We start from the raw sequence: 25,348 nt of genomic DNA, 5'->3' as shown, positions 1-25,348 counted from the left end.
GCATATACAGTGGGTACGGAAAGTATTCAGACCCCTTTAAATTTTTCACTCTTTGTGTCATTGCAGCCATTTGCCAAAATCAAAAAAGTTCATTTTATTTCTCATTAATGTACACTCAGCACCCCATCTTGACAGAAAAAAACAGAAATGTAGAAATTTTTGCAAATTTATTAAAAAAGAAAAACTGAAATATCACATGGTCATAAGTATTCAGACCCTTTGCAGTGACACTCATATTTAACTCACATGCTGTCCATTTCTTCTGATCCTCCTTGAGATGGTTCTGCTCCTTCATTGGAGTCCAGCTGTGTTTAATTAAACTGATTGGACTTGATTAGGAAAGGCACACACCTGTCTATATAAGACCTTACAGCTCACAGTGCATGTCAGAGCAAATGAGAATCATGAGGTCGAAGGAACTGCCCAAGGAGCTCAGAGACAGAATTGTGGCAAGGCACAGATCTGGCCAAGGCTACAAAAGAATTTCTGCAGCACTCAAGGTTCCTAAGAGCACAGTGGCCTCCATAATCCTCAAATGGAAAAAGTTTGGGACGACCAGAACTCTTCCTAGACCTGGCCGTCCAGCCAAACTGAGCAATCGTGGGAGAAGAGCCTTGGTGAGAGAGGTAAAGAAGAACTCAAAGATCACTGTGGCTGAGCTCCAGAGATGCAGTAGGGAGATGGGAGAAAGTTCCACAAAGTCAACTATCACTGCAGCCCTCCACCTGTTAGGGCTTTATGGCAGAGTGGCCCGACGGAAGCCTCTCCTCAGTGCAAGACACATGAAAGCCTGCATAGAGTTTGCCAAAAAACACATGAAGGACTCCCAGACTATGAGAAATAAGATTCTCTGGTCTGATGAGACCAAGATTGAACTTTTTGGCGTTAATTCTAAGCGGTATGTGTGGAGAAAACCAGGCACTGCTCATCACCTGCCCAATACAATCCCTACAGTGAAACATGGTGGTGGGAGCATCATGTTGTGGGGGTGTTTTTCAGCTGCAGAGACAGGACGACTGGTTGCAATTGAAGGAAAGATGAATGTAGCCAAGTACAGAGATATCCTGGAAGAAAACCTCTTCCAGAGTGCTCAGGACCTCAGACTGGGCCGAAGGTTCACCTTTCAACAGGACAATGACCCTAAGCACACAGCTAAAATAACAAAGGAGTGGCTTCGGAACAACTCTGTGACCGTTCTTGACTGGCCCAGCCAGATCCCTGACCTAAACCCAATTGAGCATCTCTGGAGAGACCTGAAAATGGCTGTCCACCAACGTTCACCATCCAACCTGACAGAACTGGAGAGGATCTGCAAGGAAGAATGGCAGAGGATCCCCAAATCCAGGTGTGAAAAACTTGTTGCATCATTCCCAAGAAGACTCATGGCTGTACTAGCTCAAAAGGGTGCTTCTACTCAATACTGAGCACAGGGTCTGAATACTTATGACCATGTGATATTTCAGTTTTTCTTTTTTAATAAATTTGCAAAAATTTCTACATTTCTGTTTTTTTCTGTCAAGATGGGGTGCTGAGTGTACATTAATGAGAAATAAAATGAACTTTTTTGATTTTGGCAAATGGCTGCAATGACACAAAGAGTGAAAAATTTAAAGGGGTCTGAATACTTTCCGTACCCACTGTACATATAACATAAAAGTTGTTACCTTATGTTCCATCTCCCAAACCAATCCAAGTAGTATCATCAAGCAGATCATGATGGTTTCTATTTCCAGTGGTTACAGTGACATTATGTTGTGATAGCTTTAGAGTGAGTCACCAGAACCACTGTCAGATCAATGTGCCTCTGTCATGGATTATAATGTGAAAATGGTGTGATATCGTTTCATCTACTTAAACCTGGTAAGGAGTAGGGTCAGTGCACAATTGTACTTAACTATGGTACTCTGTTCTTCTCTGGTCTCTGGGAGCACAGATGTGGTTACACAGTCTCCTCTGACCTTGCTACCCTGTTGCTTTAACGCCAAACCCCCTGCTAGGCTGTTCTGGTGCCCCACCGCTTTAGGACTACTAGTCTGCCTCTTACTCAGCCACCAGCTGTTACATTAAACCAGAGGCGACTCATTACCGGCTCAGTACTTGGTATGGAGTCGATGTATAGATATTGGCCCACATCTTTATTCTTGACAGTGCCATAGCCATGATTTTGAAAAATATTTATTTAGTTACAGTTGCTGTCATTTGTAAATGTAAAAGGTTTTGTTAACAGAGTATTTAGATGAGTTTTGAAATTCCTCTGGAAATAAACAACAGCTCATGAGCTCAACACATCCTACATCATTAAAGAATAGTATTAGAACATTGTATTGGATTACATACTCTGTTTCTTAACAAGAAACTTCCCACAGAACTATTTGGAAGGTCTTAATGTGGTTTCAAAGCTGTTCACACTCTTTCAGGACTAAAAATGTAGGCTTTGTATTACTGATTTCTTTCAGTATATTTTCATTTAGACTGGTTTAAAAAAATACTGGGTTTAAAAGTACTGGCAATATGTTTTAAATGTAGAATGTAAATCTCCTCAATATCATTAAGCTCCCCAAATTCTCTAAAAGAAATTCAAAGAACGTGATCTTAATAGTAGTTACTGTTACTGTCCTTAAGAAACTGCATTATACGATAAGTAATGTTTAATAAATCCATACACATCCATGCTTAAAAATCTCTTCTATTACTTCCCATGACTTTAGTTGCTTTTTAGCCAGTGGGTCTATCAAAACATCACTTCTGCTTACCGGCATGCCATTGCATTCCACTGTAATCTCTGTGCTGATTAAAGTCTCTGTATTTGTGGATTACTGCAGCCTTACAAAACACCCACCATCTTCCTCTGTGTAGGAGTGTAGGGGCAAAGCTCTAGATAACAATGCAGCACATTAGATTTCAACTCACCCTGTTCAGTCCTGTTCAGATGTTAACTGGAACAGTCACAGCGATTGATTCAAGCTTGAAAGAAAATAACTGGCTGAATATGCGTTTATATACAGTGGTATGTGGGCACGAGGGTGAATGTGCAGCTCCTTCAGGGGTGTTTCCTCTCTGCTCCTCTCTGTCTCTGTCCTTGTTTCTGCTGATCCATTCATCCTTTGAGCTATGTCTGAATACCTTCACTTTTCAGATTTGGTTTGTTTCATCTTCTTTCTAACCTATATTTCTGTCTTCCTTTGCCCTATTGTCACCTTTCTCGATTCACTATATGTTTTTTCTCCTCCCTTCTCTGACCTGTCAGCATGCTCTAGGTATGTGTGTGTTTTAGCCAGAGGGCTGCCAGGTAATATTCAGCCCCATAGCTCCCTCTGACCGATCAATATCACCAGGTAGGAAATTAGAAGAATGTTTGGGCTAAGCTGGTTTCTTTGTGTGTTTCGCTTGCTCTTGTGTTATTTTTGTGTGTACTGTATATGCATGTGTGAGAGGTGTGGCCTCACACATCTCAGCAGTAATATTTTGCCTGCTAATACATGTGGTACAAACTGGCACACAGAAAAAATTGGGACTGGAAGGGGAATTTAGCTACAACGTGTGATTTAGTTTTGATTGTAGTTGCTGTAAGTCAGGCTTTTCTTACCCCCTATCTGTGTCTGCAATCAGTGGGTATAATGGCACACACAGAAAATGACCATACAGCGCTGACACTATGTTTGTCACTGTAGTGTGAGCTGATAATGAGTGACATTGTGAGGCTGACCGTGGACGTGCAGCTTTGACCTACATTCTTCCCTTTTCCCCTCTGCCCCAATCAAAAATTCACAGCTACCAGTGTTCCTGTTTTTATTCTTCTCTGTTTAAATGTGATTGTTAATCTTCTCGCAGTCTTGTGATTGTATATCTGAAAAAAATGTATTTTGTAAGGTTGACATTGCCACAGTGGTTCTAAAATATAATTTGTGGCTCTTAGACTAAGCCGAAATATCATATTTTCTTATTCATGATGTTTGGTGGCATATTTTTGGTAGTATGCATAAGGTACTGATTAAAATGTCTTATTTTTCTTTTTTCCTATTCAAAAGTGTTTTTTTATTGGTATTGTTCTTCGTGTTTCACAGCTCATTCTTTTTTGTCCTTGAGAATAACAGGAGTTTGTGTGGTATTTTGTGTTGTTTTCAAAAAGCGGCTATATAAAATCAATCCATAGTGACTGCTGTTATCTCCCCTCAGCTCTGGCTCGCTCTCAGCGTGGTAGATGCAGTGTGCTCAGCTCATGGGTGCTGGGGTGATGAATGTGTGTTAGCGTGTGCAGGCATATCTGCTGGCCCTAGGAGCCTCCATAGCGACGTAAAGGGCAGCACCCAGCGACTGCCTGTCTCCACAGTGAACTATGAAATCAGCCTCTGGGCTGCTGAACCCACAGGGATGCTGGGGTTTGGGCTGATGTGGGATCAGCTGGAGTGTTGTCAGGCAGTAACATGCTGCAGGAGCATTTACCAGGCTCTCAGAGTTTGTGCGATTGCAGGTTCACAGGTGTGTTTATTGACCATGCAGTTCTGTTGTAAGCTGTGAAGTCACTGCACATGGTGGGTTTTGCTCCAATTTGTGTGCGGCATGACAGATATGAGTGTATAGACACAAAAAGCTGATAAAGTAATGATTTATCTGTTTTAACGATGACCTAAAAGAAAGCATATTAGCCAAAGCTTTATTTTTCATAAAGGCTAAAGAAGATATTGTTATAGGATGCAAGTAAAAGATTTACTTGCTGGAGGAAATACAAATATTTCAGTTGCTTGATGCTCGCGTTTAGTTTGACCCCAGAGGAAGAGGAGAGCTCACCTTTCAATGCTGTCACTGTAAAAACTCTTTATTCACCAAGTTTCCTCCCCCTGCTCTGTCACTTTTCTTTCATTCTCTTAAGTGTCCTGTAACTTCTGTCTTTTATGTGTTGTGCTGCTTCAGGCATAGCTCCTACATATCTCTCATTATCTTAATCCCTTTAGTTTTTCTCATTCTCTCTTTCATCAGTCTGACCCTTGCTCCTGTGTGTGCCCCTCCCTGACTCCAGACTATCTTTTCTCGTCCTCGGGTGCTTGTCCCAATTTGGCCCCATCTCACACCTCTCTTTGTCCACCCCACCACCACCATTACACTACTCCCTTCTCCCTATCTCCCCTGCCGTCCCTGCTTTCCTAGCATCTGACTAGAAAAGCTTTGACTAGAAAAGCTTTTGTGGATAATTGATTGGTAGAAGAAGGAGATCGATGCTGTATGGCTTGACTGAGAGCTCTCTTATTTCCTCCCTGCCTCTCTCTCTCTCGCCCTCGTTTTCTGCCACTCCCTATCCCTTCTGGTCCCTCTGGATTGCTCTTTGTCTCCCTGAATCACAACCAAAGTGTGAACGAAGAGAGAATTTCAAGGATGGGAGGGTGAATTTATTTATTTTATGTGCATGTAAATTGGAAAAAAATAGTGACCAAAGAGGATAATCTAAACTTTACTTTGAAGTACTGTCAAGGGCACCAAATCGAGCATATGACGAAACATTAGCTTAGTTAGTATTGGTCATCTCTACAAAAAATTAGTGAAGGAAATAAAAAGCCCTGCCAGAGTTATAAAAAACACTTATGGGAGATTTTGGTAGTTGTTAACTATATTAGATTATATTATAAATGATTCTTATTGTAAATAGATAATAAAATCCAACAGGCCTCCTTAATAAGTATTTAATTGGCTGCTTCAATCATAACACACTAGGGTGCACTTGGTGTGAGCCATTAAAACTCTGGAAAATTACATATTCAGAATTGTTTAGCCAAGTGTTGTGTTCCTGCTCTTTTGTCCTGTATTGTTGTAGTTAAGAATGGAGAAGTCTTGTTAGATTACATTACATCCATCATTGAATTTACTGCAATGTATTACTGTCACTAAAGTATGTATCTGGTGTGAACTATTAGAGTATAGAGTTTTCTCTAATCTTCTCAACATAACACCAGTTTCCCTCCAAAGCCACAGATTTTACACCTGCTTTTTCCAGGTGTCAAATTTCAGTCTGTCTCTTCTGCTACACTGGTCAAACATGTAAATGTGGTGCTGCTTCTTCTATTTAACAGCACAAAACCACAGTACATATGGATAGAATTTGGCTGTTTAGTGTTGAAAGAAAGGGTGTATATCCTCAGCAAACAACCTTCTGAGAATGAAGGTGGGTGCTAGAGGATAAGCACGATACCCATAGCTTCTCAAGTTATTTTAAAGTGCGTGGCCCTACAGTAGCCTTAGCTTATCCCAGTGCACCAGTAGGTTCATAGGGCACCTACAGGAGTGCTTTATGGGTTTAATAAATAGTGCTAATACTGTGTTTAGGTGGGAGGGGACATGGGGAGAGGCTGTTAGAGCAGCCTGCTGTAGCTCTACTTTTTCAGCCCTTCACAGTGCATCTACACAGTGCATAATAATATATCAATCCTGGAGGTGATTGACCAGCTGGTGAACATACTTGTTTAAAATTAAAGACACAAAGAGAACCCTGTGCTAATAACTTTCCTGTTTCTCTTTCCCTTTCTCTACCAGGCTTGAGCACAGAGGGCATCTACAGGGTCAGTGGTAACAAGGCAGAGATGGAGAGCATGCAACGGCAATTTGACCAAGGTATGTTACCTTCCACTTACAGTACTCACACATACAACTCAAGTTATTTTAAAGTGTGTGGCACTTTACACATGTTATTCTTGCTTCAGCTGTACAGTGTGAAGGAAAGGCCATGAAGATGTGTATCTATATCTGCTTCTATCTATAACAAGCCTGGATCCCCTTAATTAACCAGGGAGCATTTATTCTACCAAGGGACCTGGCCTTTGCCTCTTTTTACACTGTAGAGCTACCTCCTCGATTGTCTCCCTGCCCCTGTGTGCATGTACGAGTGCTCTCAGTGTACATCTCTGTGTGTGTCTATCTGGTGTGGACAGTTAATTACCTCCAGATTGGTTTGGTTAATGAAGCATGCTGCTGCAGGAGATAGGTAGTGGAGAAAGATGGCCTGTGTGTGTACATGTACATCCACGCATGGTTGAGGTTAAATCCAACTCAGGTAATCAGAGTGGAAGCCCTGCATTGAATCATTCTCAGCCTCAGGCCAATGGGACAGGACAATTACAGGTGAAAGTATAGGGCAGGTGTCTCACGGCCACACTGAAGATGGCACTTTCCAGTTCCCTCAGTGTTCAGATAAGTTATTACAGGACAGAACAGCATTTTAGAAACTCTCTAATCGTATCTGTATTACTTGTTTCTGTCTACACATACAACCTTTATAAAGTAAAAAGTTATCAGAAAATTACTTTTTTAATTAAGTCTTGCTTTCACACACACACTCTTTCCACAAAAGCGGTGCTCTAGTAATTTTGCTGCCTCTCTCTCAGCTCAGATCCACTATATAATTGCCTAGAGTTCATTCTGCTTTTGTTAATAAATAAGTTAATAGTAAATAAGCCAATTCGTGGAATGTTACATCAGCAAAAATGCTATTTGCTATTTATTCATTTTGATTGGATTAATTAGAAAGTCTAGGACAGACCTTTTTGCGCTGACCTGTTTACAGTCTGTTGTTTTGGATCTTGCTAAATCCAGCAACAAATTATCTGGAGTTTACTGAATCCCTTTTAATACCACATACAATACTTGTGTTCACTGATTTGAAAGGTTCCAGGTGGTGGCCTAATATAACCAGAGATTCTGAGGAGATGGTTACGACTGTATCCAGGTTCATACAAACTGTGCCATTTCTCATAGTTTTTTTTTTTTGTTAACTCTTAAATTGTTTATGTTGATTTCATTTGTCTGAACTACTGCCATTATGTAAAATTCCTTGGTATAAACAGTGTAGTAAAATCTAAAATGGTTGACAAATTGGACTTTATAGCCTGGTCAGCAGTTGAAGTGTTTAATTTGGCATCTCCTGTTATATACCTTATGCATGTGAGATTGTAGTGTATATATATGTAATTTAATAACTTTTTTGCATTCCTCATTTCATTTTTTTACAGACCACAGCCTGGACCTGGTGGAGAAAGATTTTACCATCAACACAGTAGCCGGAGCTATGAAGGCTTTCTTCTCAGAGCTACCTGAGCCTCTGGTACCCTACAGCATGCAGGGAGAGCTGGTGGAGGCCTTCAGTAAGTCCTGGGGCTCTGGTGTGAGGGGACAATAGTGCACAGGGATGTGGGGAAGAGTTCTCCACTAAAACCCAAGGTGTATTGGATTTTTGCCTGAAATCCTTTTCCCTTCATTGTAACTTTTTCTTTAACCTAACAAGCAAAACTCTTGCAATCCAAACCCATCCATGGGGAGAATTGGATTTGCCACTCAGTGAGGAGCTGTGGTAGGGAGGAGAGAATATTTAAGGCTTTGGAAAAGAGGATGCAGGGATGATTGCACATGATGGAGGGATGCAGGGGCTCTATGGATAACAGTGGTCTGAATAAAGTCATGAGAAAACAGTCATATGTTAGATAAACGACAGTGTTTCTGCGCTCTCCACAGCCTCTCTTTTTCTTTTTGTGTCCTGTAATCTGTCGGAATGGAGATTTAAGGCATAGCTTAGTCTTGCATCTCGCCAGAGAGATTTACCCCTAGGCCGCATGGCTGCTGTCACTCAGCAAGCTCTGCATGTGTGTCTGTGTCTGTGTCTGTGTCTGTGTGTGTGTGTGTGTCTGTGTGTGTCTGTGTGTGTCTGTGTGTGTCTGTGTGTGTCTGTGTGTGTCTGTGTGTGTCTGTGTGTGTCTGTGTGTGTCTGTGTGTGTCTGTGTGTGTGTGTGTGTGTCTGTGTGTCTGTGTCTGTGTGTCTGTGTGTTTTTAACGGCCCCAGTGAGACCCTTCAACCGTGACAGAGACCTGATAAAGCTCCTGTAGTCTGTGCCACAATAGAGGAAGAGAAGAGAGAGGGAGAAAGAAAAGCAAAGTCAAGCTAAGATACGAGAATGCCTTCATTCGGTAGAAAATAGCAAATTGGGTTTGCCATTTTCAGAATGTGAACTTTTTTTTTTTTTTTTTTTACTGTGTCCAGCATGAGAGGTAGAAAAAAGGGAGATTTAAAACATGCTGGGCTGATGGATTTCGGTGACATTACGTTAAATAAGCTGTAAGGAGTTGGTTAAGTTTTGATTGCTGATGATGGATGTGCAGCAGGAGGAACTGGGGCTGTGTGAAGTCATTCTGCCTCAAATCTGTTTTTGATCCACACTGACCTCATTGTGGGAATACAAACTCAAATTCTCTGATTGTAAATCATGTTTGTGATGTGGAGGAGAACATCTGCTGTTCTCACTGCTGCTCTCTGCCTCTCTCACATACACACAGGATGGACTGTGTTAGCCAGTGACGTCAGCTCTTCTGACTCACTCCTCGCTTCCATTAGGCTTAACACACCCAGTGCGCGCGCGTGTGTGTGCGTGTGTGTGTGTGTGTGTGTGTGTGTGTGTGTGTGTGTGTGTGTGTGTGTGCGCGTGTGCGTGTGTGTGTGTGTGTATTACTGTGAGTTGCTGTAATCTGTAGGACACTGTGATGGGTGTATGCATGGTATGTTTCTCCTCTGGAATGTTGGATGTCTTTCTCTAATTTCTTTTTTTTTTTTGAAGTGTGAAATTTACACTATTGTAGGATGAAATCACTGTGTCCTGCACAAATCTTTTTGAGAACTGAATCAAATTGGCTTCACTCTTCAAACTCTCCACTTCTGCATTGGTCTGTCCTCCCCATCCTCATCTACTCTCCTGTCTCACTCTCCCCACATCTTTTCCTCCTCCGCCAACTTCTCCGTCTCTCTGCCACCTTTCAGAGATCAACGATAGGGAGCAGCGCTTCCAGACAATGAAGGACGTTCTGCGCCGCTTCCCCAAGGAGAATTATGAGGTCTTCAAATATGTCATCAGCCACTTGAACAAGTGAGTGAGTGACAGGGTCAGAGACAGCCTCTGACAGCCATGCTGACTACACCACCGGTCTCCCAGTCAAGTGACCCAGAAGTGACATCACTGAAATCAGCACACTGACAGAATAGAGGTTTTGCTCAGGTTGAGTCATGAACTGCAGTAATGCATTCAGTCTATTTATATAGGGGTGGTAATTGATGTTACAGCAATAACAACAACATTTTTTGTATTAGTATCTTAGTTAGCTTAGGTATGAAAAATTGACAAGTGCACTCCAAAAAAAAATTCCAAGCTATAAATCAGTGGTTCACAACCCCCCAGGAAGAGTCACCAGCTGATTAGAGAGACAAGAGAAAAATGCATCTTACACAAACATGATTCTCATTTTCCTGTTAGTTTTGGTTTTTATTGTCATATACAGCTTACTTTGCCACCTCACACTTATAAAAATCTGTACCAAGCTAGGAAAGATGTCAGGTGGTCAGGATGTTCAGTGTGCTTCAAAGTCTACACAAAAACTCTAACCTTTATTGAGGTGTCATGAGTAGATACTGCTTCATCTGAAGGTTCCCCAAGGTTAGGAACCATTATTTATTGACTTCACCTTGCTACCACATATATGTAGCCCTGGTAGTGTTAATATTGCTTGGCCAGTCCTCCATTTTGGTACAGGCAGAAATATCTCTCTCTCAACTGGACATGGATTGTAATAAATTTATGTATAGACATCTATCATCTGTGGAAAATGAAGATGACCGAGGTTAGTACAGTCTTTTTCTCCATTAGCACGTCAAAATTTGAATTAATTTAATTATTTGGTTTTATACCTGCAAAACATTTTTTTTCTTTTGCTAATCCGGTGTAAGTATTTTTCTTTTTTTGGACTCTTAACCAGATCAAACAAGACATGATATCTATAAAAAAAAATTGTGATCAACATTTGTTAGTGCTTCTTGATGTTGAATAAAAAATCAGGACGTTGAAAGGACACTATCAGGTTTTGATCAGCTGCAGAGCATTTGAACAAACCTTTTTCTGACACTTCCTGTGGAAACTAAGATTGAGGGTTTGGGTAAATTAAACTTTTTGGCATCTGTGTTTCCCAGAGTGAGCCAGAACAGCAAGCTGACCCTGATGACCAGTGAGAATCTGTCCATCTGTTTCTGGCCCACACTGATGAGACCAGACTTCACCACTATGGACGCTCTGACTGCCACCCGCACCTACCAGACAATCATTGAGAGCTTCATCCATCAGTGTGCATACTTCTTCTACAATCAGCCGCTGGCTGACGGCCTCCCTGGCTCCCCCACCTCTACGTTCTCCTCCAGCGCAGGAACCTCAGCCTACTCCTGCATGGCTGGAGGCTACTCATCCTCTCCGGCTCCGTCCCCAACTCCCTACGTCCTCCCTGCAACCCCTCCTGTCATTCCACACTACGGCCCTCCCATCCATCACCACCACCACCACCACCACCATCATCAGCAACAGTCCCCACCCCACTCCCCTCCTCCCACTCCACAGTCCTCAATCCCAGCCCTGCTGCCACCCTCCCTGCATCCCCATCACCCCCCAACGGAACAACACACGCTGTGAACCAGGGATCAAGGGAAAGAAAAGGAAAAAAACAAAGTCAATGAGATTAAGAGAGATTTAAGGGGTCAGAATAAAAAGATTTGAAAGTTTGGGAATGAACCGAGAAAGATAAATTCAAATGGGAACAGGAGGTAGAATGAGAAGTTGGGAGAGACTGAGTGAGATGCAGTATGTACAGAGAGAAACCCACGTCTGGGAGAAAAAGGGGACGTTTGAGCCTCTTTTAGAAAAATGCACACACACACACAGACACACAAGGCAGAAAAGGGGAAAAATGAAGAGCCTTGGAACTTTCTCCCTCCTTGCCACTTTATCCCTTTGTCTCTCAGACTCACATGATCTGAACCTGTCCTCCTACAAGAAGAATCTACACAAGAACATGATTGAAGAGTGAGATGTTGGCAGTAATTGTTAAAGGGACTCAGGGAGGGACTCAGAAGTGCAGGGGGAATGTGTACTGTGTTATGTTGGGATTGCTTCATCTCACACACAGACACCCAATGGCTAGTGTGCCTTTTGAAAATTATTCTCCTCAATCCTTTAGCCGCTTCACTCTTCTGGGAATTTCAGTGGTCGGCTCGTTTGCAAAACTAGCAAACCGGCCCACCGGCTGTACCTGGAGGCTGTGGCTGGGACAAAGTCGAGCAGAGAGCGAGTCATGAACATGTGTTACCACTGTACAGAGAGGACTTAAGCAAGAAACGCATGTTACTACTCACCCGACAGGATGTTCTGTCCACCGCGACTTACACATTCCTATCAGTCAACCCCTCACACACACATTTACACACACACACACACACAGACACAGACACAGACAAAATCAGTTTCAGTCAAGGCAGGATGCCAGGCAAGCACAGAAAAAAAATCTCAACCAACCGGATCTGCTGGGCAGCAAATTGCAGCAAGGGATTATGGGTGTTCTCACACCTTTGGCATTCTGGGAAGGCTCCTCCCAACTCTATTTCACGCTCGGTTTGAGCTGCGACCTCATACCCTGTCCTTGTTTACAAACAAAGAGCTTAAAAAATGGATTTTTAAAACTAGTCTAAGTCTTGATTCTACACGCACATCCCCACTGTCCCATTGTGTTATTCTTTTGAGAAACCACATAGAAACATGGGCCTGTTTGTCAGTGACTGGCCTTGTGTTTGAGGGATATCTGTCCGTCTACGTGACCATATCCATGCCTTTCTGTTTTACCTGAATTTCCCTGTATTGATGAGATAGTGGGAATAATTCCAGTGTCAGGCCTTCAGCTGTCATTTTGCTTCTTTCACACTGTGGTGGTTTTACAAGCGAGTTGGTGCTGCAGTTTAAATAGTGAGGACCTTGTTCAAAAAGCACTTTTCTGAGCACTTTGAAGGCACATTTTAAATTGGAGCTGCCATGACGTGACAGCCACCGTTCACTTTATTGTCAGTCCACCCTGCCCTTTCTCTGGGAGCACACCACTGACATCTAGAGGAAGAAATGGGTGTTGTAGCCATAACCTTACTTCCACCACTGCATGGGCGTAGCACCATTTTCCTACGTTGGGTTTTGTAGCATTGGGGTTCTCTTAAACGTGCAATTGTCAAGATTCATCATATGTCAGGTGAAATAAACTTTAGAGCAGATAAGGTATAAGACACAGCAGTTTTAAATTGATTCAAATTGATTCAGAGGTTCAGCCTCTGTAGTGCCCACATTGCAGTTGATTAGACACGTAGTGTATGAAATTGCCTCTGTCTTTTGTTGTTAGTTTCCACTTGCTTGTGGAAACCAAAGCACTAAACCCTCTGTAAAGGATTGCTTACCACTTCTAAGATGCCATATTTAAATGGATGATGACTTAATCAAGTGATGAATAAAAAGGGTGATGCTAAATATAGCCTTACAGGTCACAAAATATGAACTAGTAGCCAGGCTTTGGCAGGTGAGAGGCTTCTTATCTTTGGGAATAACTGCTGCCCCAGGCCTTGGCGTGCTGGCCCCTTAAGGCACCACATTAAGGAGACTCGACCCTGCTCTTAGTGGGCTCAAAATATAACCACTACACCAGACTCCCCCCACAGTCACTTTTTATGCCATCACATCCCCTAGTCATTCCCTGGCCAAAAAAGACAGTTGGGTCTGGGAGAGACAGCAGCCTGAACAGACAGTCCATTCATCCGACTGCATCACTGGAATGAAGCTTCACAGAATTCCTTAGCCCAACCTGCTGTTACCGTAGAAACCAGCGAGATGGGGCTCGAGGAGCACTGCTGAGCCCCGACCGAAGCAGCTCTTGAAGCGTGCGTGCAGCCTGTCCGTGTTTCCGTATGAGCTCGAGAAAGTGTGTGTGCATGTGAACTTATGCGTGTTAATGTTAATAATGTTAAGCAGATGCTCACCAAGGTCATTTATTGTTTGACACTGAATTGCATCTCTGCAGACTGCCTTCTCTACCCAAAAGAGAAAAAAAATCCTTTTTAACCAATCACTGAACTCTTAAAAGAGGTGTTATCAGTCTACACTACCTATTTACCTTGTGTGTGTGTGTGGATGTGTGTGTGATAGAGGAGTTAAGAATGTGTGTTTAGGTGGATTTGTGCTACCATGCTAGCAAACTGTGCTTGGGAGATGGCCAGACACCAGCGTGATCCAAACAAACGCGAAGGAGAGGAATGCAGCTCTCCTCGCGGTCATTACCCCGCTGTGTAACCCTGTTAGCTCGTCCAGATTACACACACTGATCCTAAGAGAGAGGGAGATTGGGGAGGGCGAGAGGGAGGGAAGACAGACAGCAAACGGGTGAATGGGATCATTATTTGGGAAACGGTGGGAGGAAGGAGACCACTGGTACTTGTGTGTGAACGCCAGCCAGTGGCGTTCCCTGTGTATATCAATGTGTTAATACTGAACTGACTGTGAGGCAGCCAAAGACTGGAAATAAGGGTCGAGGGAGAGATGGGGAAACCAAGTGACAGTTTAGAACAATTGAATTAAAAATGTGACTTTGGTTCAACGATATGTGGCTGCATTGCTTTTCTTTTTCTTTTTTTTTTTCCTTTTCTGTTTTTTTTTTGTTTTTTGCAACAATGGTGACAGATGTCTGTTAAGTTAAAATAAGAAACAAGCAAAACTATATTCAGATGGTTGTTTATTGGTATGTTAGGGGGTCTAACACTTTGCCCTTTAGTCAGTGGTGATAGAAAAAGTTTCTTTTTATGTTTAATTTTAATAATTAAAAAATACAAAGCATTTTTTTAACAGTTTTTTTGTGAACGAATGAGAGACCAGCCCAGTATAGTGCATGATTTCTTCCTGAGCAAGGAAGAGGGCTCCACCACTCTCACTATTTAAGAGATGATAAAAAAAAAAATATTAAGAAATAATGGGAAGGAAAGAAAATAATTAAAAAAATAAAATAAATGAAGTACTGTAAACTGAAAAGATAACATCAAAAAAAAAAAAAAAAAACTGAACCCAATTTGCTGAGAATGGTAATTTGTCTCAATGGGAATGGTGTATACAGCAAGGCCTTATGTGATCTGTATCATAGTTAATAAATGAAATCTTGTAAAAGTCCTGCTTTTTTTTGTCTCTTTGTTACACACAATGAACTGCTGAGATGTGGAACAGGTAAGGACATCCTGATCAAGTATAAGGAGAAGGTGATTGTACCAGCACAGAGTTTGCAGTTAATTAATTCCTAATCAACTTCAGAGTTTGAGAAAAATTATATATAACCATAACTCTCATAAAGTGATGTTAGCTTTTAACCGCATCTGGAAAAGCTACTACTAAAAGGGACCTTGAGAGAATATTTGTTGTGAAACTTAGTAGTTGGTTAAGAATTGATTTCTGTAACTGGAGTTCTAATAACTTGAGGCAATGCAAATCAGAAATGTGGACATCAGGGAAGGTGACTGTATAAAACCGTGGTAAAGAGACCTGTTTGGATTGTGACATCTTAAAATGAAGAGTTGTCTAATAATTCTCTTTGCTTTGATCACTTTTTTCTTACATTTTTAGAGACAGACAGGTCACATTATTTGGCAAAAAAAGCAAATTGTTAGTACATTTTGATGCATTGAAATATCTTATTCCTTATTTTGTGATCCATCTGATTATTCCTACAACCCCTTAGAGAATATGAGTTTAGACACTGGTCAGCATGGCAGGATAATAGAATATTTAGTAAAATGTAAGAATAAATACATTGTAAAACTATATTTGTGAATCTTTTGTTCCATTTACTTATAAAATTATATTTTGACTGTGTATAAGGACCCACATATACCACTTTCTGATGCCACCCTATCAAAACCCTTTGCCACCTTGTGTCAAAACTTCTAGATCCACCTAAAGTCACTACATGGTCTCCAGTTATGATGCTTTGAATTCATCTTGAAATCTAAGTAGTTAGGGGGGCATGTTCATTCATTTTAAAAATGTTTCACATAACATATGATAATTTTTGTGCCACATTTTGATGCCCTGCTCTTTGTGCACACTGCTGAGGGACCGGGAAAGCCACAGGGGGAACAGTCGAGGTCAGAGCAGCCCACGGGACCCTTCCGGCTCCTGTGAGAGCGGGTCGAGAAGGGCTTAGCCTGTGCCATTTCAGGGTGATGTAAGGCCCCTGGTCCCTGCGAGGGCGGTGTGAAGGCCTCACTGCCATTTCATGGTGCCCTCATCTGACCTTTTCATTGAGTCAAACCAAAGGAAATCCATGTCCATGACCTTTGTGGTGCATCTCTCCATTCTGGCACAGGAAGAGAGAGAGGGGGAAAAAAAGAAGAGCAGCTGATTGGGAATGAAAAGGGCAGGCCCATGAGCACACAGGACACACGACCCCTGAACTCCAACCTTTAAGAAGCGTCATGTGGGAGAGAGTGGTGTGGGATTCGGTTGGAAGTCAAACATGGGGATCGTCAACACGGCTTGACTGGCCAGTGTGAGGATGAAAACCACCTTTGGATTGTCAGAAATGCCAAGATCAGTACAAGTCTGAAGCGAATTTACACAAATTTGCACAAGTTCATCCAGTTGATAAAGCTCAGCTGGGCTCATCACCCCCTCCCCTCTTTCCTGTTTCTACATTGACATTCAGATGCTTTTCCTTGCGCATACGCAGACGCACCACTAGGAGGCCGACTTGTCCCACATTACCCATCAAGCACCGCTGCGCATGGACCTAATTGATTGGGTCAAGATTTGGATGTCAGCGGTAAGACGACGCTTTAATCCTGAGCTCACAGTGAGATGAGCGCATCTGAAGACTTTTCTCACTGATGTCGAGCTCCACTTCCCCTCTCACAGTTTGAAGTTGGAGGAGGAAGCAGGTTTGACTAACCTCCAGGGGGAGGAGGAGGAGGAGGAGGAGGAGGGGGGTGCTTGGCACAAGTAAGCCCCCGGAATAAAGACAAAGAACTTAATTTTAAGTCATTGTTGCACAGTATTATAGGCGTGACCAAAAAAAAAAAAAAAAAAAGTTCTGAGGTGCATGGAGAGAAGGAGAAGGAGGAGGACACAGATATGGAGAGAAGGAGTCCAGTCTTATGATGAGTCGAGGCACGTACCTCCGCTCAACCGTGTCTTTCTGGGCTTCGAGCTCGCAGCTGCGGCGGCGGGTATTGAATTCAGATGCAGCCTGTCTCTGCGCTCCGGCCGCTACAGGTGGAAATGTTCTTATCAATACGGCCTGTCCGAGCCTGACCGCGGGCCGATCCTTCTCATTGATGATCTTAGGGGCCCCCTGCCCTCCCCTTTCCTCCCCCAGGAGCCCATTGATTAATGTCTGGGTCACAGTGGTATTTCCATATTGATACCTCGATTGATGACGGTGCTCCAGGAACGAGCCATATTGACCAGCTGGAACAGTGATACGGTTCAAACCGTTTGGCGGATGTATTAGTTCATAATGGACACCAGGAGGGTTTGATACATGTGGGAGATGCAGGTGAAATATCAAGTGAGTTTGTGCATTGGAGCAAATGAAGCACCGATGGGCATCCTGGGAAATATTCATATGAATATTAGTCAAATAAGATGAGACTGCTGCACAGCTGGGAGAGGAAAGGGACTTTATTGTGCTTTATAGCGTTTTACTGTTTCTTAACATATATAAACATAAAGCAGATTTACATAGCTCTATGCAGGCTGTATGTTTAACGTGAGTTATTTCATACACATCTTATTTAAATAGGCTCTTTGTCTTTTAGGTCTGTGGTTCCCAGTGTGGGGAGACTGGACCCACTGAGGTGCCACAAGACCAATGTGTTGGGTCATGGAAGGTAAGTATAAGAAATACAGACATTTCTGATGCTGTACTTTTTTTTTTTTTCAAATCCTTCCTTCAGGGGTCTAACAAACACGTGACGATACAAAGCTGACCTGGCAACCGGTAATTGGATGAGTGAGTTTTCAAAGCAACATGAGACAGATGACAGAGCTTCACATAAGCCAAATCAGCTGTAGTGCATCACTGAAGAACCTGTAACATTACTCAGAGGAGCAGTCATAGAAAAGAAAAGAAAAAAAAAAAAACATTCCAAAAAGAGGAGCAGCATCATAAACAAGCACTGCTAATTTGTATGCTGCCTAAAGTCATCTCTCTCATAGCCACATTTGCGATGGTGATTTAGTTATTTTAAAAGTTTTGGTTTCGTGGATGTGTTTACATGGTTTTGTCAGCCTTTTGTTTCTGTGTGATCATGTTTCTGTGATATTTCCACAGTATCTTTCTTAAACGGGGCTATTTTGTTTTCATCAGGTCAAGTGCACACACTGCATAATGCAGAACAACTCCACAGAGGGCTGAGAGCTGTGAACCCAATTTAGCATACACCCTAATTTAAAGGACAGAGAGACAACAACATGATTCGGTGGGACTTGTTCTCCTTGTTGTGGAGATTGCTTTGGAGGCAGAGGGCATTGTGTGGAGGATGGTAGTCGGTGAGAAAAGAAATAAAGTGAGTAGAAGTGATTCCACTTTACTCTCTTGGTGTCAGTGGTCAAAATGGGCGCTCGGCCTCTAGGTCCCCATGACATGGATCAGGGGCCCCGACATATAGCTGCTGATTACATCTCCTGAAGTGGAAAAAATGCAAATAATAAATGTATGAGCAACGTGCTTGTTTTTTTGCTTGATTAATTATGCCGTTTAATTCCAAATCCACCACACCGCTCCACCGTATAATTTCCCAGTGGTCTTGGCTGTTTCTTCTCTCAAATGCGCTCTCTCCTTTTTTTTTTTTTTTTTTTCCTCATTGCAAAATGAATCATGGATCCAACAGCCTGTACCCGGGGGAGAGCAGCGAGCTGGTGAACGGGCTGACCAATCATGAGCATCAGAGGCAGACAGCACAGACAGAGGGGAGCCTTTTGTTGTGTGCTCCACTCATCAAGTTAGAAGACAACTACCGATCTGGCCTGAAGGAACCGATAAGACCTCATGTAAGGAGACAAAACAACCAACTTCATCTGTGTTTGTCAATCTGTTTTCACTCTCCTGTGACATTAAATCTCCTCTTCCCACCTCTGTGCTCCACAGTCCGTCCAGTGTGTCTTTATCTGAGTGGGTGGTGAAATTTCTGCACCATTCATAATGTCAACTGGGACCCTGACCGCTCTTCTATTCCCAGCCTGGCCAACCCTCCTTCAGCCTCCTGACAGTTCCAGGTTAGCCCTCTCTCCTCTCTCCCTTGGCCCTCCTCTTCTCTCCCCCTTCAGCTTCCACTCCTGGTCTCCCAGGGGCCCCACTGAGAATACTGCTCAGATCCAGGCCTCTGAGCCCCAAAGCCAGCCCTAATCCCCAGCATCGATTGCCCTGAGAATTTCCTCCCCAGCACAGCAGGCCCTGTTACGCCATGCTCGACCCTGAACAGCCAGTACTCAGTTAGAGAGAGAGAGAAAATAGGGCCTCGGTCTTGTTGATGCAATGTGTGTTAGAAGGTGGTTATAGTAGGGTGCTTGTTGCTCCTGAGACTGCTGCTGTTGTTGCCTCTCTAAATCTAGTTAAGGTGCAGTGAGACCAAGGTTCGTTTCCCATTCATGTCTATGTGAGCCAGGGCAGACACACTCGCTATTGGTCACAAATTCACCTGCCTGCCTCTCTTCACTCCTGAGTTCAGTCTTATTGAATTGTGCCCCCTGCAATCATGAGGTTCTCCCAGTGTCCAGCTGCTCTGAGGGAAGGGATGGGACTGACCTCTCACTGGAAATAATGTACGTTTATTGTTTTAGGTGAAATTCTACCAGCAGGGATGTTGTTCAGCTGCAGGGAGACGCCAACCTCTTTCATAGGTGACGGAGACTAACGACATCGAAATGTTTCACAAAATGCATTTTCATTTTGTGGTTTGCTGTTGTTAGCCTGCTAGCACATGGAATAAATGTATCTTCTGACATCTGTAATGCCTCTTTGCTGCTTTGTCAGGGTGCGGGCAGTTTTCCTGAATGTTTATAACCATAACCATAATGACTTCCTGTCCCTCCCATTTTTGGCCACACCCCACGAGTAGATTTTGCAGGTGGATTTTTGCACTTACTGCACCTTTAAACTAGGCTGTGATTGGTTAGATAAACATCTCCATGTTTTTAACCTGAGCTATCTGTCTCGATCTATGTCGCTGTATCTTTCTGTTACAGTGATTCGGTATTTTATATAATCAGCTCCTCTTACAGGGCTGTGGGGGCACATCAGACAAAAATGCTGCTCTCACTGCTCTGCTGTGTTAACACGGGTTAATTTGAAATACACAGCTGATTGTTCGAACCAGCTGCTCTCTGAGAAATCCTAATGACGGGCTGTGTTTCCATACATCATACTGATGAAGATGGAATAATGGAAGGTGGTATATCCTCCACAACTTTTCAACTGGAAGATGAGAAAACATCTTTTCTAGTCTCCTCTGGGAAAGCTCCCAAGCAGCAGTCTATCCTGCGTAACATACTCGTTCATAATTTATTTACACGCAGGCATCCCTTGGACTCTGCTGTGTGTGTTTTACCTGCAAGTGTGGGAGTGAACAAGACCAGCAAGTCTATGTATCCAGTACAATGGTAGATGATTAAACCTCATGCTTTATTAACACATTGGCTGTGTGGTTGGCATGCTAAGTTCAGCCCCATCACGAACAAGAGGAGGCAAATCTGGCACATTTGGCCCTGTCAAAATGCTGCTCTGTTGACCAGTTACAGCATTTCTGCCTGTACTGGCATTTATGAACCAGTACAGATGGTAATGTATCAATACTCTGTTTAAACAGGGCCTGGAGCCACATTTCTAAATCAGCCCTTGAGATATATTTGGCGATATCTGTCTATCCAGTCATTCTTCATTCGTTTTACAAATTTGTTTAACTTGTGGGTGGGTGTGACATCATTATATATAATACTGTGGATGGCTCTTTTATCTTCATTTAGGTCTTTTTCCTGGGGATAAATTTAGTCCTTATGTACCATTTATTCTCTCTGCCCCTCTTGGTCAGCCTCTATACTTCTCATTTATTAGCTTTTTTCCTACCTGAGCTGACCACACACCCTCAGCCTTCACACACATACTTTATTTTTTTCAGCTTTTCCCTCCATCTCAGCCCTCTATACTTCAGTGCATCTCTCTTTCCTCTCATATCTCTCCTTCCCTGCCCTTTCCTCAAGTCTGCTTACTTCCTTCCTTCCAGTTTTACCCTTGCTCCCCCTGCTCTCTCTCTCTCTCTTTTTCCCCCCTCTCTGCTCTCTCTCTCTTTCTCTTTATTAATTTATTGGGTTGTTATTCTCCTTGCCTGGCTCTGCTAATGAAGGCAGGATGCAGATGAGGGCGAAGGTCGTCTCCGTAGCGATCGACCCCACCGCCCCGCAGCATGGCACTCTGACTGGCACAGGTCAGTGGCAGCTGTCAATCAAAACACACACGCTCACACGTGCGTGCGCTCACGTGCATGCATTCACTCACACACACTGTAAATTCATACGTAAAGCTAACAGCCAAGTGTAAGACACTCGCAGTGCATAATTAGCAGCGTAGGTGCTTTAGAACAGACAATGTCTCTTACAGCAGTGGTTCCCAGTCTTTTTGGTTTATGGCCCATTAAAATGAAGCAATATCAACTTAAGTTGTTTATGTCTGTGAGCAGCAGTGATATTTATTTTTTTTAACTTACAGTCATTTGTAGAGGCCTGTAGACATAAGACTGACCAGAGATCACAAGCCTAAAAAATATTAACTGAATTTTGAGACCGCACAAACACTCTGGTATTGTCAGTTTATTAGGCACACCTATTTAATCTCTTAGTATGAATGGGGTGGACAACACAAAAACCTCTCAGCGTAACCTACTGCACCATCATAAACATTAAATATCACAGCAAGAGCACACACAGGAGCTCCCCAAAGCTCATTTGTAAAACCTGGTACCCTTCATGAAAGTAGAATTAGGCCATAGCATTGGTTTACATTAGTTTCAATAGTTTATCTGAATGTGTTATGTAATATCGGTCTGATCAGTTGATCAGCACATGTACTTGATCCAGACTGAAATGAAAGCTACTGGATGGATTGCTATGCTGCTATATTGCTATTTTGTGCAGACGTTTATGGTGCAGATGATAATTTGGTGAATTTGGTTTATAACTCAGTACCTGCAAAACACATTTGAATCATTATGTATTGTATTTAGTGCTAATTAGCAAATCACATGATAAAGTGCTAAAGTAACATGGTAAAATTGGCATTAAACATTATACCTGCAGGCTGAAATTAGCAATTAGCTTCTCATCCCCATGGTGGGAACCACTCTCTTACTGCACCTAAAGGCATCACCCTAACGCATATACACCTACAGACAGTCTTTCATTTACTGTTTTAACACATGCGTTTGTGTTTCCATGGGTTCAAGTGTTCCTGCAAAGTGTCTAACCTCTGCCCTGTTGATCACTGGCCCCAACATGGTGAACACCTCTGGATCCCTGCGTCCCATATCTCCGCACTTGTAGTGTTAAGAGCCTCTGCTCTTCATCACAGCATGTCAAGACATTGTGTGTGTATGTGTGTGTGTTTGTAAATGCTCTCTGCGTTCAGACACCTTGTATGCATGTCGATTTTGTTCATGGTTATTGTTGTGGGTTTATTTGTGTGCTCAACCATGTTCTTGAGTGTGTTCACCTGCATCTGGGCCCCTGTGAATGTGCATGAGCGCACAGCAAACACGCACACGCACGCACGCGCACACACACACACACACACACACACACACACACATATGCACACACATATCTCTATTAGCAGTATAGTAGTGTTAACAGTGTTATGCCATGCGTGAACCTCCCCACCTTTCCCTCATATCTATGCAAAGCTGGGGTCCTGTCAATCAGTCACCTTGGTGACATAGAGCCCCACCTCCCCAATTAGAGCTGACAGGGCAGGATTAGGAGGGGGGCGGGCCCCCACCGACCTGCCTACGTGTCAATCACGCACCGGGCATCCACACGCCTGTTTACTGTCAGATCCCATCTCCGTCTGTCAGACTGCACGGCAACCATCGCCCAGGGAGGAGAGGAGGAGAGTAGGGGGAGGCAGAGAGGGGGGAGGAGGAGATCTGATCGGAATTAACTATGCTTCTCCCCACAGACCAGCCGTGCTTTTAATTCATGAAAGGGATGAGAGGAAAGTGGGAAGAGAGAGGGAGTGATAGAGGGAGGAGAGCATTTAAAACCCAGAGCAGGGCCTTCTTTAGAAGTTTTCAGAGTGATGTTTCTTCTCGCCCTGACAATCACTTTTCTTCTCTCGCTAACTCTCCCTCCTGTCTTTCTCACTCTCTTAGTCTTCTTCCGAAGGTGTGCTTCACACTGCCTTAGAGCTGCTACGATTTATGAGCAGCCTCCCTTTCTCGCTCTGAAGTTACTTGACCTTATTTTTTAAAATTTGCACAAATATGTATTAGTATTTTTGAATTAAAAGAGTCCGGAACATGTTCATGCAAATTTGTCTCTCTGTTTCGGTACGAGTCTGGGGATGGGGGTCCTGCCCACACACCTACAGTATGTGGATGCATAATACTGTGGGTGTGTGCATTAAAGCTGTGTCCTGTGTATAGAGTTCACACTGTGTGTGTGTGTGTGTGCGTGTGTGCGTGTGTGTGTTCCCTGTTCTCTGTTCTCTCCGGTGTGTGGATTTCTTCCTTTTTAGGGTCTCTGGTGGTGGCCTTACGTTGACCTTGATGCCCCCACTCTAATCCTTCAGCAAATGAGGGTATGTGTGGGGCTGGAGGGCGTGTTTGGGGGGTCTGAGCCAAGCCACAGTTTTAGGATTAGAGGACCAGCGTTATGAGGGATGAAGAAGAGGGACACAATATTTTGTAATGGAAGAAAAAGGAAGGATATTGTGTTGGCCATCAGTTGCCATATGGGACGTCTCATTTGCTCCACCAATGAGGTTGTGGTTTAGTTAGCAGGATCAAAATTTACCAAACAGATTTCAGAGATGCTGGCAGCAAGTTGTTCAGGAAAACATGTTTTCTTTTAGTATAGATCAAACCATCATTTATTAACCACTTTCTACTTTAGTGAACAGGCACATTGGCACATGACAACTGTGTCTACTGTATATTGGCCATAACCATATATGCATGAACATGACACATTTTGTCCAACCAAGTTTAGTACATATTATTTAGTATAATGCAAAAAAGTTTTTTTTAAATGTTATTCTGTGTTGTCAAATTCAGCCTACATTAGCTTAAGTTTCATATTGAATAAATGCATTGTGGGATTGAACCATATTTAAATGAAATCTTTTCAAATCTTAACCTGACACAGTCCCATGGCTTATCATCTATTAGTGGAGCAAGAGGGAATTATACAGTTAATTGGCTATCAGTCACTGCTTATAAGTCTGACCTGCCATTATTAATTCTCGCGTAATGCTCTAATAGTCTCAGAAATAAGGAGGTATCCAGAAATTTGCATGATCTAAACCTGTAGTAACAGATTTTTATTTTGGTGTTTGGAAGCAATGGAAAATTTTTCTTTTCTTTTTTCTTTTTTTTTTTTTAAACATGCTGAACTTGTTAACAAACATTTGCTACACACTCACCAATGGTGGGACAACATTATTCATTCAGATTTGTGGTTGTGGCCGTTTTAATAGAACCATTAGTATCCCAGCAGACTCTCTTTTAGCTCTGTTTTTGGTCTCTGCCAGTTACTCCAATTTCACCCTTCGACGCTGCATCTTAAATATATCTACTGCATCGTGTCTGCATGATTGTCAAGGTGAATTATTAAATTCAGTTTATTGTCAATAACGTGTTTGTCAGCCATCATGCAATACGCTGCTGACAGGCACCATGTCATTTCTGCTGATAGCTGTATGTTCACAGTATTAGTTGGTACCAGGCATATGTGGGTTGCACATGTTTGTGTGTGTGTGTGTGTTTGTATTAGAGATGCATTCCAGGGTTGTGTCTGAGACGCAGCTCAGGTGTCTGTTGGTGTCTGCTGAACGACCTCGCTGCAGGGAACAGGCTATCAGCCTGAGAGGGAGGCTATCATGTTAATTACTTTACACACACCCCACCAGCCAAGCGTGCAACACGGCTGCTGGTCTCACACACACGAGCACGCTAACAAACACACTTGCACATGCTCCTAAGCAGAAAAACACGCACATATGTACACACACAAAATCAGCCGTCTTTCTTTCATTTTGTCGTTTTTCTGTCTACCCACTCTTGCCGTTTGAAGGCCTTGGACATCAATTCCCTTTTGCTTTCAAGAAAGATTGTTTTATATTCTAATCAATTCAACTCCATCCTGTGAAATTAATTGACATTCATTCAATGATTTTAAATTCCTCAGAGGCCGTTCTTTTGTTTCAGCCTGTCAGTGAGCTGCAAGTGAGT

The 25,348-nt window shown here is 42.8% G+C and overlaps 1 protein-coding gene across 1 annotated transcript in view; it reads left to right on the top strand.

Moving 5' to 3' along the window:
- The window catches only part of arhgap35a (Rho GTPase activating protein 35a), a 59,362-nt gene extending 44,346 nt beyond the window's left edge, over nucleotides 1-15,016 (top strand). Inside the window, exons 4-7 of the mRNA XM_026317523.2 lie at nucleotides 6,523-6,600; nucleotides 7,995-8,126; nucleotides 9,788-9,893; nucleotides 10,988-15,016. Coding sequence (XP_026173308.1) covers nucleotides 6,523-6,600; nucleotides 7,995-8,126; nucleotides 9,788-9,893; nucleotides 10,988-11,477 — 806 coding nt within the window. The 3' untranslated portion in view covers nucleotides 11,478-15,016. The remainder of the gene's footprint in view (nucleotides 1-6,522; nucleotides 6,601-7,994; nucleotides 8,127-9,787; nucleotides 9,894-10,987) is intronic.
- The last annotated feature ends 10,332 nt before the right edge of the window (nucleotides 15,017-25,348 follow it).

This window comes from Mastacembelus armatus, chromosome 13 (genome assembly GCF_900324485.2).
Source record: "Mastacembelus armatus chromosome 13, fMasArm1.2, whole genome shotgun sequence".
Taxonomy (NCBI): Eukaryota; Metazoa; Chordata; class Actinopteri; order Synbranchiformes; family Mastacembelidae; genus Mastacembelus; species Mastacembelus armatus.
This window is presented reverse-complemented; position numbering and strand designations above follow the sequence as displayed.